Source organism: Gracilinanus agilis, chromosome 2 (assembly GCF_016433145.1).
Source record: "Gracilinanus agilis isolate LMUSP501 chromosome 2, AgileGrace, whole genome shotgun sequence".
Lineage (NCBI taxonomy): Eukaryota > Metazoa > Chordata > Mammalia > Didelphimorphia > Didelphidae > Gracilinanus > Gracilinanus agilis.
Window position 1 is genome coordinate 178,539,102 of NC_058131.1, and position 12,736 is coordinate 178,551,837.

The following is a 12,736-nucleotide window of genomic DNA, read 5'->3' on the forward strand; positions in this document are numbered from 1 at the left end:
GGGGGGGAGGGCAAAGTACTACTGAATACAAGAGTATATACTGTATGCAAGAGTATATTAATCAGGGGGCAGCTGGGCAGCTCAGTGGATTGAGATTCAATCTGGTTCAAATCTGGCTCAGGCACTTCCCAGCTATGTGACCCTGGGCAAGTCATTTGACTCCCATTGTCCACCCTTTCCACTCTTCCACCTATGAGCCAATACATAGAAGTTATGGGTTTAAAAAGAGAGAGATAAAAAAGTATATTAATGAGGGGCAGCTGGGTAGCTCAGTGGATTGAGAACCAGACCTAGAGACAGGAGGTCCTGGGTTCAAATCTGCCCTCAGACACTTCCTAGCTGTATGACCCTGGGCAAGTCACTTAACCCCCATTGCCTCCTTTACCACTCTTCTGCCTTGGAGCCAATACACAGTATTAACTCGAAAGTATATTCATGAAAATAAATTAGTATTAAAAAAATCTGGAAGGAACAAGTATTTAAGGCAATTCGGGATCTAAGGACACAAAGACAAGAACACAATCCCTGCCCTCAAGCAGTTTATAATCTCCTGGGGAGAAATAATAACATAAAGTTAAATAAACAGAAACAAAATGCAAAGGAGTTTGCAAGACAAGGTGATCTGGGTTCCAGGGCCAACTCCCAACTAAGGCTTCCAAGTAAGGGCAAATCACTTGACCTCCCAGGGCTTTAGAAATGCAAGGTGGGGGGATGGGTTTGGTGGCATATTTTAAAGGGGCTTTGAATACCAGGCCTTTCAACTTTAAATTTTTATTTGTTAAGCCCTAAGGAGCAAGGGAAGATGGTTTAGAGTGACAGGTTCAGACCCTAAATCAAAAATTAGGATCCTATAGCCCTAGCCCAGCCAAGTGTAAAGATGAAGTTAAAGGTTAAGTAGTGGCATTGGGTCTAGAGAAGGGTCTGAAATGGACTTCAAAGACTAAGGAGCCCTAAGATCACAAAATTTAGAGCTAAACTTGAAGAGACTTGAGAAGTCACTTAATTCAATGTCCTCATTTTCTAGATGAGGATCATAGATTTAGGAATTAAAGAGACCTCCAAAAGGCCATCTAGCCCAACCTCCAACCCCCTTGTTTTACAGATTTGGAAACAAAGGCTGGGAGGGTCTGAGTGACTTGAGCAATCCAAATAAGACTAATAGAACCTTACACTGGTATAAAGCTTTAATTTTCCAAATCCTTTCACATAATTTTCTCATTTGATTTTCACAAAATACCCTAACAGGAAGTCAGGATAAGAAATTGAGGTTTTCAAGAGAAATAACCCAAATGCAGAGGTAGTTTAGTAACACAGTCCTGTCTAAAGTTATGTCTCTTTTACTTCCCATTCCAATGCTCTTTCCACTATCTCCCATTAGGAATACAAATTCATTTCTATTCCCAAAGAATGGGTAGGAACTTTAAATAAAGTAAAGGGCACTCTAAATTGCCAAATGCTTTGGGATTCTGGGAATGTTCCTCAAACTGCAAAGATCCCCAAGTGGAATCAATTTCTTCCCTTTTTCTACTTTGTCAATTCATTAGTGATTTCCCAAAACAAAAGTTAAAAAAAAATCCTCCAAATCATGGCTCAAATGACCACTATCCTTCCTATGCAGACACAGTCTTAGAGATCTTGGCAAAGGCAAGTTTGTTTCAATAATAAAAAGATATTAAAAGAGCTAAGCAGGGGGAATTATTGTTTTCCTAAAGCTACATTCCAACAGTGAGTTGTGGTCAAGTCCTACTTATAAAAACAAGAGTAAAACTCAGCAAGAACACTCTTTTCTTCTGAGGCTCTGTAATGGTGTGGTTTATTCTAGAGGTTATTTTGTCAGAGTTCCAAGAACAAGATTTTAACTGATCACTTAATTTTCTTTCATACTCAGTCTTCACTCACCTGAACTCCTAGATATCTGATTAAGGATTTCTGTGCAAATAATTGCAGTCTCCAAAACCGGCACCCCCAATCCACGTGGGTGGATTTTTTAACTGATGCTAAAGGAATTTGTATTGGGTAGAGAAATCATTTGATGTGGAAAAGTTTGTCTTTACTCCCAAAAAAGTGTGTTTTAACTGATGCTAAAGGAATTTGTATTGGGTAGAGAAATCATTTGATGTGGAAAAGTTTGTCTTTACTCCCAAAAGTGTGTTCTCAGTCACTAGACTAATTCTGAGCCAATGCCTGCCTCTTCTTTCAGTCCCAGCATACATCAATCAACTCATTCCCCAAATGTCTACCCCCATCCAAGATCCGGAAAAGAGAAAATCCAGCCTATCTCCACCCCCTTTTTTCAAGAGCCCCCATGCCAAGATACTATTGATTTCCAGGACATTTAAGATTCTTGAACTAGTGGAGAAGAGGTAATGGTCATTCCAGCAAAGCCCGGGGAACAGGAGGCCCAGCAAGGGAGAAGAGATTAGTTCTTTTTTCATGTAAATCCATCGAGCCTCAATAAAGAAGGGTTCAAAGTCAATTCTAAAGAGCTTTAGCCAGGTCCACAGCTGGGGCAGCTAAGACTGACAGCAGAGGTGCCAAGAAGGTATTAGGGATTTCAATACTGCAATCACAAAATCCTGGGGCTACGGCCTTCCCGTAGGAAAGTTTGAAAATTTAACTTTAAAACCAGATAGTTTCTTTTATGTCCTACCACCCCACTCTCCACCGTTACAGGAGATGAGAAAAAACAAAAGGAGTGATGAGATAAGGCTGTGAGAGGTGGTACTTTTCCCAAAATTAGACAATTAGACTGAAAGGGGCAATGGGAAATATTTCCCTTCGGTATACTCCCAACTTCTAACCCCTTACCCGACAGTCACTACAGAGGACAAGATAAACCAACAGAGCCTTCTTTTCCTAGAGACAAAGTGAACGGTACTTAAAATGGTGCCAAATGCTTTGACTGGGTATGCCAAACTGGAGAGACCTTCCATTGAAGTAGAAGGGAACACCTAGGGGTTGGGAGGGGAAACATACACAAGACACTTAGAGAAACTTAAAAAGTTAAGATAAATCTCCTTCCCTCAAATCCACACACATAAGGTGACTGAGTCCCCGGCATCCCTCCCCCCCTCTCCCCCCCGCCGCAAGCAGCCTGCCCCTCTCCTAAGTCAGAACTGGATCAAGCATAGACGTTTGCCCCTACTGTTCTCTTAGGAAACTTAATGGTTTCCCTAAACTTTTTAACTACCTGTAGCACACCCCGGGAGTAACCGAGCCTTTCCTAAACTCTTTCGTAGTTCCAGCAGTTGGTTCCAAAACCACGTGCGCAGCAAAGACATAGCACCTCCAAAAAATGTGAAAGAGCGTGTGATTTTCCTGGCTGGATGTAGAGGAAAATCCACCCTAGTCGTGTACGTACGTGTATCCACACAGACACACACACCCAACCACAGGGCCCTAAATCTAAAGCGCACACACACAGCTTTAAATCTAAAAAGCGTAGACACACGCGCTCCCTCCCATTCAACCAAGTGTGCGCGCACACACCCCCGGACTTCGTTAAGCGGACGTGGCTTCGGCGGAGGAGTTTCCCAGCAGTGAAGAAGTCTTTTCCGGCTCCCCCGGGCAGGGCGGGGGAAGAGAAGGGCCGAAGGGGTCGGTCAGCTGCCAATATCCCTGGAATTGGATGACTGCCCCGAGGAAAACGAGTCTTGGACTGGGCTCCAAGCTCCCATGGTACTGGGAGCGATTAGGAGAAAAACCCTGGCAACCAAGGGCAAAAGAGATATCGTTCGCTCACGTAGGGACTGACGGGTCCGTAAGAGAGAAAGAGGAGATCCAAATATCTTTTTACTAGTTTGGGGGGAGGGGAGGGTCGTGCCGCGACTACACGGTCCCGCCTTACCTTCTGCACTTGGTCATGGTTGAGTTCTGTGAAGAAATAAGCGAGCAGATGCGAAGCTATCATGTTCCAGCTGTTCCCAACGGGGCTTGTCGGATCCTGGTTTGAGCAAGAAGTGGGGAGGAGACGAAGGCGGCGTGGGTCTAGCTGGGTAAGGGCTGCGCGTGGACGAAACCGATTGTGGAGGCAGGTAAGTGCCAAGCGCCCAACTGCAACTGGACCAGAGGCAAAAATCCGCTCTCAGAACGCCCCAAATCGAGGAAGAATCGGTAGAACAAAGATGATGGAGCAAACGGATGGAACGGGAGGCGAACGAGTTAAAAGTTTAAAGTCTGGCGGTCTCAATCTAAAAAAAAAAGTTTTAGCTGAATGGGCAGCGTTCGTTAAACAGATAAATTACTCCAGTAATAAGTAATCGGCTGACACCAAATATCTCGACAAAAGCCAGGCTCAAACTGAGCGCCTCCGATCAGCAAACTATAGCACCGGCCCGTAGGAAGCAACAGATCAGATAGATGGTGAAACTCAGGATGGGCGGCGCGACTAATTAATTCATCGAATGCAAAACTGCCGCTCCAGGATCCCCGCGTGCCTGGATTCCCCTAGCGCTTCCCGAGTCTCTTCGCTCCCCGGCTCGGCTCTTTCTCAAGTCTCGTGGCGGCGGCTACGGCGGAGGGTTCGGGAGGTCCTCTAGCTCTCGCTGGAGTTTCGCGCAACAATGTGGCTCATTGAGAGGTGAGCCCGCCCCTCGGCCTTCCTCTGACGCGCCCGCGTCCTCCCAGCCTCCTATTGGCTGCCGCTGGAGGGTGTGTGCTCCCTGAGGCCGGCCGGCATCTCCACCGCAGCCAATCCCCGTCGACGGGCTCTCATAGGCCCCCTCCTTCTAGCCTAAGGCGGGCAGCCTCATGTGATACCCCGGCGGGGGCCCCCTAGCCTAGCTCCGTTGCCTGCATCCCTCTGGGCAGAGAGGCGGGGAGAGGGACAGAACACGTGGTGGGGTATGAGTGTATGTGAAGGAACGTGATTGTCCATCCCTAGGGGTGAGTGAGTAAGGTTGAGGGTTCCGGGGTGTAAGGCTAGTGAATTGTGGGCGTAGGGGACGGAAGGGGGGCGGGGAGTACAGATTGGGTAGGTGAGTGGAGATCCCAGTTGAAGGTGAAGGGGAAGGAGTGTGGGTGAATGGAAAAGTACCCAAAGATGAGCCGTCCTTGCACAATTAATCAGAGGGAGAGTCTTAGGAGCTTTGTAAATGAGTCTCACCTGTTGGATTTCAGGTGTTATCTATGGGCACCAGTGATCACCTTTGATTATATATTTTTTAAATATATATATATGTATATATATATATATACATGCATATATATCGTGGGTGTATACACACACATATACCTATGACCGAAGTCCTTGGGACCTACAAAGAAGCAAGTCACAAGATAGCAGAGTACACCGGTTGCTAAAAGAGATATAAGAAAAATTGGGAAAGTAGGGAGCCACATTGTTGCCCATTGTACATATTATGTGTACATGTACACATGCACGTATATATAATTTAGAACCAAGAAAGGTAATGTGGTGTAGATAGTGGATTGAGAGATGGACTTAAAGCCAAGAAGACTGGAGTTCAAGTTCTCCCAGTGACACACACTAGCTGTGTTATTTGTCTCAGTACTTTAAGAAACTTTCTGAAATTGTAAATTAAAGTGAAGATGCTGACCTTTATAAGTACCTACTATGTGAAACTACTGGGTTAAGATCTGGGAATACAAATGTCAACTTGAAATCTAGAGACCCCAATTCTGTCCCTGTTCCCTTGAGAATTCACCCCAGGGAAGTTTCAGTTTAGCCATTTCTGTTTGAATAATAGACCTAAAGGTACTTAATGTTCTTAGTTCAGTAGAACTAGTAGATCTTAATCAAATGTTAACCCTTTTGTCCTGGTAGTTTCTCTTGTTTTATCAAGAGTCCTCCACCCAGGTAGCCTTTGACTGGACCCTAGACATTTTGTATACACTGTAAAACATTAGCCTCTCCCGGATAATCCTGTCTTGGACTTCTCATTTCCTTGTGGCCATTGTAAAGCCAACCATTCACACTTCCCCAGTCCCTGGATCCCCAGGAGGTATATAAGAGAAATCATCTACCAAGGTCATTCTCCCAGGGACACATTCCCAGAGTCCCCAGGGTCTAGGCCCTATGTAGCAAGTTTTGTATGTAGTTTTGGGTGCTGGGCTCAGTGTAGCAGATTATTGGACCTATCCCTTTCCTGATTTTTCAAAGTTAACACAAAGAAAAGCTTAAAACAAAAAACACACCCCTACCCTCAAGGAGCTCACAGACTAATAGAGGAGACAAGTTTCCTCACCTAAGAGTTCTCTGTACTAATGAAATCACAGGTCTTACTCCCTATGCCCATCACCCTGAGTTATCAATGCTCAATAAATAAGATTTGAATTTACATTAGAACTGGAAGGGACCTTACAAATAATCTAAGCCAAATCTATTTGAATAGAAATTCTCACTAACATTCCCACATGTGGGTGGCCAGTCTCTTCTCCAAAACCTCCCTAGAGGAGAAACTTCCTCACCTCCTCCCTTTCCATAAATTCCCATGCAACTCATTCTAATTTTGGACAGCTCTATTTGCTAATACAATAATAACTATTTGGTGAGTGCTTATAGCACTCTTTCACCAAGAATAATACTGTGAGGTAGGAGTTAGAATACTATCACTTTCATTTTACAAATAAGGAAACATATTCTTGAGAGATAATTAAAGAGTATTGTGATAGGAGAGAGAAAGGGAAATCAACCCTCATGCTTTTCACATAAGAGGAACCTCCATTCTAGGACACTAAGAATCCAAAGACTCGAAGACTATGATCATGTTTACTAAGACTGTCTACTTCTTTCCAGGCTGAGCATCCCCAGTTCTGTAGATCAGTGTTCCACAAAGTATAATGAATATGGATGGTTGAGTCCTGTGTATAAAGATACATAGGTAAAAATGAGGCACATAACCTGGGCAATCCTTTTAATAATATGTATGATTTTGGATATTCATGTCATAAGGGTGAATAAGACAGTACTGCCAAGAAACTAGAAGCAATAATAGTTCTGACTATGCAAGCATTATAGACTTCAATGCTTGCTTCACAAATTTGTCTAGAATCAGACCTAGATTTAACTATGAACTAAAATTAATAGTGATAACCTAACATGCCTGCATACGCCCTCTCTCCCTCTCTTTTCCTACTCCATTTCATCCTCATATATATATATATTCCTATATATATATATATATATATATATATATATACTTGTGCAATTCAAATATCTTTCTTAGCTCAATATTGTTTTCCACATGGAATTGACACTCCTTAATCAGGCACTCAAGGCCATCTACAGTCTGTCCCAATCCTGACATTCTAACTATATCACACTATTTATTTCTCCATCAGACTAGATCACTGTTGCCCCTATACCATACACTCCCTGTGCTTTCCTAGCTATAGGCCTTTGATCACACTGTTTTCACTCTAAACTTGGGTTATTTTCACACCCCTACTTTACTCATCAAATTTCTGTCCATCTTTGTCACAATTATCTCCTCTCCTCCAGGTGGCCTTCCCTGATTCTCTAGTTGGTATTTACCATTTTCCCTCAAAACCCACTTTATAACACTTTTTGGGGGGATCTATCTAATATACACACATATTATCAATATCAGTGCCTTATCTCCTACTAGACTATGATTTATAAACTATTTCCCCATATGACTTAATTTGGTATTCTGCAGGCACTTAATAAATATTTGCTGAATTTAATTAAATGTGTCAAAGATTGACATGAACATCTACTATAGCCCATGATCTTAGGAGAGTTTATGTCTCCCTCTTCTCTACCCCATCCATTTACACACTTGTAGACCCAAAGTTCTATATAAATGCTCAAGGTTACAGTAAATGACAATAACAAGAGATCAGCCATTTCATAAATAAACAGAGCCGAGGTCTGGTCCCATTCATCCTGAGGGGCACAAGTTCTTTTCAGAGGTGTATACTATAGATATGTGTATGTTGTCACTACAGGCGTCCTACCCAAGGGTGTGTTTGTTTGACAACAGATGACACATAGACCAAAATGGGAGGGGGCAGCAGAAGGAGCCAGCAAAATAAGTTTAAATATTCTTGTGGCTACTTGGTTATTTCTTGCCTCTCTTGTTCTGAAATGGCTACCTTTTATATTGTCCACCTTGCAGCCTGACAAACTGGCTTCCTGGCTTAGGCTCCCAGCCTGGGTGTCATCCTTGACTCATTCTCTTGGCCTCAATGTCCAATGTATAATCCACTTTTACCTTTGTGACATGTCTCCCATTTACCCATACTCCCTTCTCTCCTTTTATGACCCTGGACTTTTAGAGAATTAATACTGAATTGTAATATTGAACTGTGAATTGGTTCCCCCTTTTGGCCCCTAAGAACAGTTTGATTTTAAAACTACAAACAGTCTTTCCCCAGGCTATGAAATTGGGTTGGATCATCCTCCCTGCTTTTGTCTAGATTTTTTGCCTTTTGGCTTCTGTTATAGGCTAGGTAGAGACCTGCTCCTTATTTATCTGCAAACAAGAACTCTCTTAGGTAATGAAGTCAGCCAGGCTCTATGGCTGCCATGTTGAAAAACTTGGTGGTCCAGCCAAGTGATGAGGAGGAAAAGGAAGGTATGTTGGTGTCCTCCTGAGATATACTCCTTGTGATGAAGTATTGAGAGAAGAATTGCAGTTTCTGAGCCCACCTTCTCAGTGTCTGTTTTCCAGAGATATTCTGGGGAGGGACTAAGTGATGATGTCACAAGAGGTATATAAGATGTTGCCAGAGGAAATTGGGGCTCTTTTACCCCTCTTCTGGCCTAGCTCTCTTTCTGGCCCAGTCTAGCTGCCCCTATCCCCCTCCAGTGTCTCTCCTTGTCCACATTTTTAAAAACAAGGGCTAAGCAAATGGAGTTGAATGACTTGCCCAGGACTCAGACAGAAAGTGTTTTTTTTTTTAAATGTCAGTAGAGAAAACATAATAAATGATTATTGGCTACCAATAGCAAATTTGTTTCTTAGATTCCCTTCCAAGAGACCTCTAGCACTCAGAAGGACTCTGGGTGGACTATAGAACAGGTAGCTTTTGATGGGTTTGGTTGAGAGACTGGAGTTAAGCAGGAGAAAGTGTAGCTTGGGAAAGCAGCCTCAACTGAAAAAGCTGAGTGTGGGTAGTTTGGGGAAGCAGCATGATATTGTAGAAAGGACATTATCTTTAAGAAGAAGTCTTTTCGAATCCCATCTTTGCTACTCTTGACTTCTAAGGCCCAGATCTAAATCTGTGGTCCTAGATTCTGGTTACGCCACTATTATTGCCCCATCAAGGGTATTAATGGTTTTTTAAATTCCATCTCCCTTTATTGGGTTCTGCATGTACAAAGCTGCTCAACTGTAAAATAAAGGAGATTGACAGGATGATCCTGAAAAGTACCTTCCCGCTCTACATGCTGGCCCCAGTGAAGCTATAACTAGATCATCTTGAAGGACTTGAGTTATGGAACAAGATCCCCTGCAACTTGAAAACCTATATTCCTGTGAGGACAGTGAGTACTCGGGGTAAGAGTCTAGATGACGGCAAGAATCAAAATACAAAGCCAGCTAGTTGATATAGTGGAGTCAGTAAGACCTGAGTTCAAATGCAACTTCAGACATCTAATAACTGTGACCCTGAACAAGTCATTTAGCTGTTAATCTGCCTTATAACAGCTATCTGCCTCAGTTTCCCCACTTGCAAAATAGGGATAATAGTACTCACATCTCAGGATTGTTGTGTGGATCAGAGACAATATTTATAAAACCCTTTACAGATCTTAAAGTGCTCTATAAATGGACCTCAATTTCCTCATCTACAAAATGACTAAATCATGGAAAGGCCCCTTCTTCCAGCTATAAACCCTGCAAGCTCCCATTGCATAAAGGGAAGAACTGCTTGTATTTTGAACTGTCAAAGTGATTTACAGTTGAAAAACAATACCCTTTCCAGTGCATAGGACACATAGAATTCTCCAGGCTCTCTGACACAGGAACATTCAGAGTGGTAACTGAGCTCTGCACAGACCCCTGACAAGAGCTTGTGAACATAGATGCAAACTGAGTAAGCTGTTCCAAAGTCAGCTGGGATATGGCCAGATGATTTGCTCAGCCTTTCTTGGTATCCACCACCACAAACTATGCAAGAAGACTCTTGTTTATTGGCCCCATTAAAGATGGAAATTCAAGATTCAGAAAGCCCCATGAAATTCTCTTTCATTTTCTTCATTAAGTTCCTTTTGGGAAAGCTCTGCCTTTTTTAGGTAATGATTAGAGAGCTGCAAATTAACTTTTTTTCCTATAATCTCAGGCACAAAGTAAGAGTCTTTGAAGATGTGACAAACTCTTTCACCAGCGCATCTGCATATGTGAATCCATGTCAATTCACTTAAAAACTTCAGAGCCTTCTCTTTCCAACTAGCAAATACAGATGCTATGTGCCAACTGTGTTTTGTCTGTGAGGTCGTTACAATCCGCTCACTATCCAACATTGATTAAAGTGCTTCCTGTATTGGAGGCACTGTCAACATAAAATCTGAACTGCCATTGCTAGGTGGAAAGTCCTGGGTCTAAAATCAAGATCCAAGTTCAAATCTAGCCTTAGACCTAGGTGCCTGACCCTAGGAAAGCCACTTAACTTCTTTTTGCCTAAATTTCCTCAACTATAAAATGGAAATAATAGCACCTTCTTCCTAGAGTTGTTATGAGGCCCAAATGAGGTAATATTTCAAAGTGATTAATACAGTACCTGGCCCATAGTAGGCACTATATAAATGTTTATTCCATTCTCTTCCCTTCCTCATTCACCGCCCTCAGGGAGCTTGTAGTCTGCTGCCAGAAGTGAGGCAGGGATACATATAACTATATAAGATATATAAGATATAATAAAACCTGATATTTACATAAACCTATAATTTCATTCACATATAAGAAACCCCAGATTTTAATTAACTATAGATACTTTCTTAGAAAAAAAAATAATCTTTAACATGGTAAAAAAAAAAAAGGCAAGATTTGAACCCAGGGTCTTCCTAACTAAGTGTCCACTCTCTTAAGAAATTGAAGCGTCAAGAGAAGAAACCATTTGCTCAAGGTCAACCAACTATTAAGTAGCACAGAGAAATCTAATTCTATTTCTAAGCCACATATGCCTCAGGGTTAGAAAATGATTAAGTACTTAAGTAAGGTTAAACAGAGTGACCTAAGTCATAGAAAGGGAAAGAGAGCACCCCTAGCAGATGGGAATCCGAGGAGTCTAGAGAAATTCTGTATCAGCAAATGAGGGCATTTATACATTTACCCAGAGACATACATCTATACACACACATGTTTATACACACATACATACACATGTTATTTCATTGTTTTTCAGTTGTGTCTGTCTGATCTTTGTGACCCCATTTTGACTTTTTTTGGGGGCAAAGATACTAAAGCAGGTCCAGAGAGCTCAAGGGATATTTCTCCCAGCCACTAATACCTCATTCCTCCTTCCAGAAAAAAAAAATTATCTTGTATATTCTTTTTTATATATACAGAATATGCAGAATTCTGTCTATCCTTTTCTCCCTAATAGAATGTAAGCTTCTAGAGTAAAATGATTGTCATATTTCATCTTTGTATCCATACACTTGGCACATAGTAGGTCCTTAATGAATGTTTATTGATTGATTAATTGGTAACAGTCCTCTGACTAAATCCAGCCTTCCTTCCACTATACCATACTCGTTATACAGGGAGGAGAGAACAGACCTATTGCGTGCTTAGGCATTGTGCTAAGCACTTTAAAAATAAAATCTCATTTGATTATTCTGGGCATCCATAAAACCTCAATGCAATGAGCCAACTATCTCTACTGGTGATACCCAGTAGCTGTTCACAAAGTTAATGGGAATGGATAGGACACCACTAATGGAAAAATATAGAGCACACTTGGAGCACACGTGTTTCTCACCTGGGGCGTAAATAATATGCTCCCACTTATACCAAACTCTGTGATGATAAAAAATGAGAACACCTCAGGAGGCTAACCCACATCTGAACGAGATGTCCCTCTTGAGTCTCCCTGACAAATAGTGTTATAACCACCCTTTTTAGAAAACTTCTGCTGCTAGAAAACTTTCTACCTATCTGGGGAAACCTGACAGTTCCACGTGCTAGATGGCTTCTCCTTAATTCAATTCATTCAGTCACTCAACAGCATTCATAAAACAGCACCTCCTGTGTCCCAGGAATTGTACCCAACTCTGAGGATACAAAGACCCAAACCAAAACAATCTCCTCTCTGATGGGAGCTTTTTTGCAAGGGAAACCACATGTACATAGAAAGTTAAATGCAAAATAGGTACAAAGTATCTCCCCCTCCCCTGAGGGTGGGTGTTCACACAGTTCCATAAGAAGTTAAGATCTGTCTTTCTGAAATGTCCTCCCTCTAGCTGCTTCTTCTACCCTTTGGAGTCAGGCAGAATAAGTTTAATCCTTCTTTAGTGTAACAGCCCTTTGAATATTTGAAGATAGTTATCATGTGCCCCTTAAATCGTCTCAGCTACAGATTAAATGTCCTTAATTCACTTAACCCATCCTAACAGGTGATGGTCTCCTGTCTGTCTCCATCCTGGCTATCATCCTCTAAAAATGTAGTTTGTGGGGGCAGCTGGGTAGCTCAGTGGATTGAGAGCCAGGCCTAGAGACAGGAGGTCCTAGGTTCAAATATGACCTCAGACACTTCCTAGCTGTATGACCCTGAGCAAGTCACTTGACCCCCCCCATGGCCTCCCCTT

The 12,736-nt window shown here is 42.3% G+C and overlaps 1 protein-coding gene across 1 annotated transcript in view; it reads right to left on the bottom strand.

Annotated features, from left to right (window-relative positions):
* The window catches only part of HK2 (hexokinase 2), an 84,138-nt gene extending 79,638 nt beyond the window's left edge, over nucleotides 1–4,500 (bottom strand). The window contains exon 1 of the mRNA XM_044663572.1: nucleotides 3,848–4,500. Within this exon, the coding sequence (XP_044519507.1) occupies nucleotides 3,848–3,910 (63 nt within the window). The 5' untranslated portion in view covers nucleotides 3,911–4,500. The remainder of the gene's footprint in view (nucleotides 1–3,847) is intronic.
* Nucleotides 4,501–12,736: the final 8,236 nt, after the last annotated feature.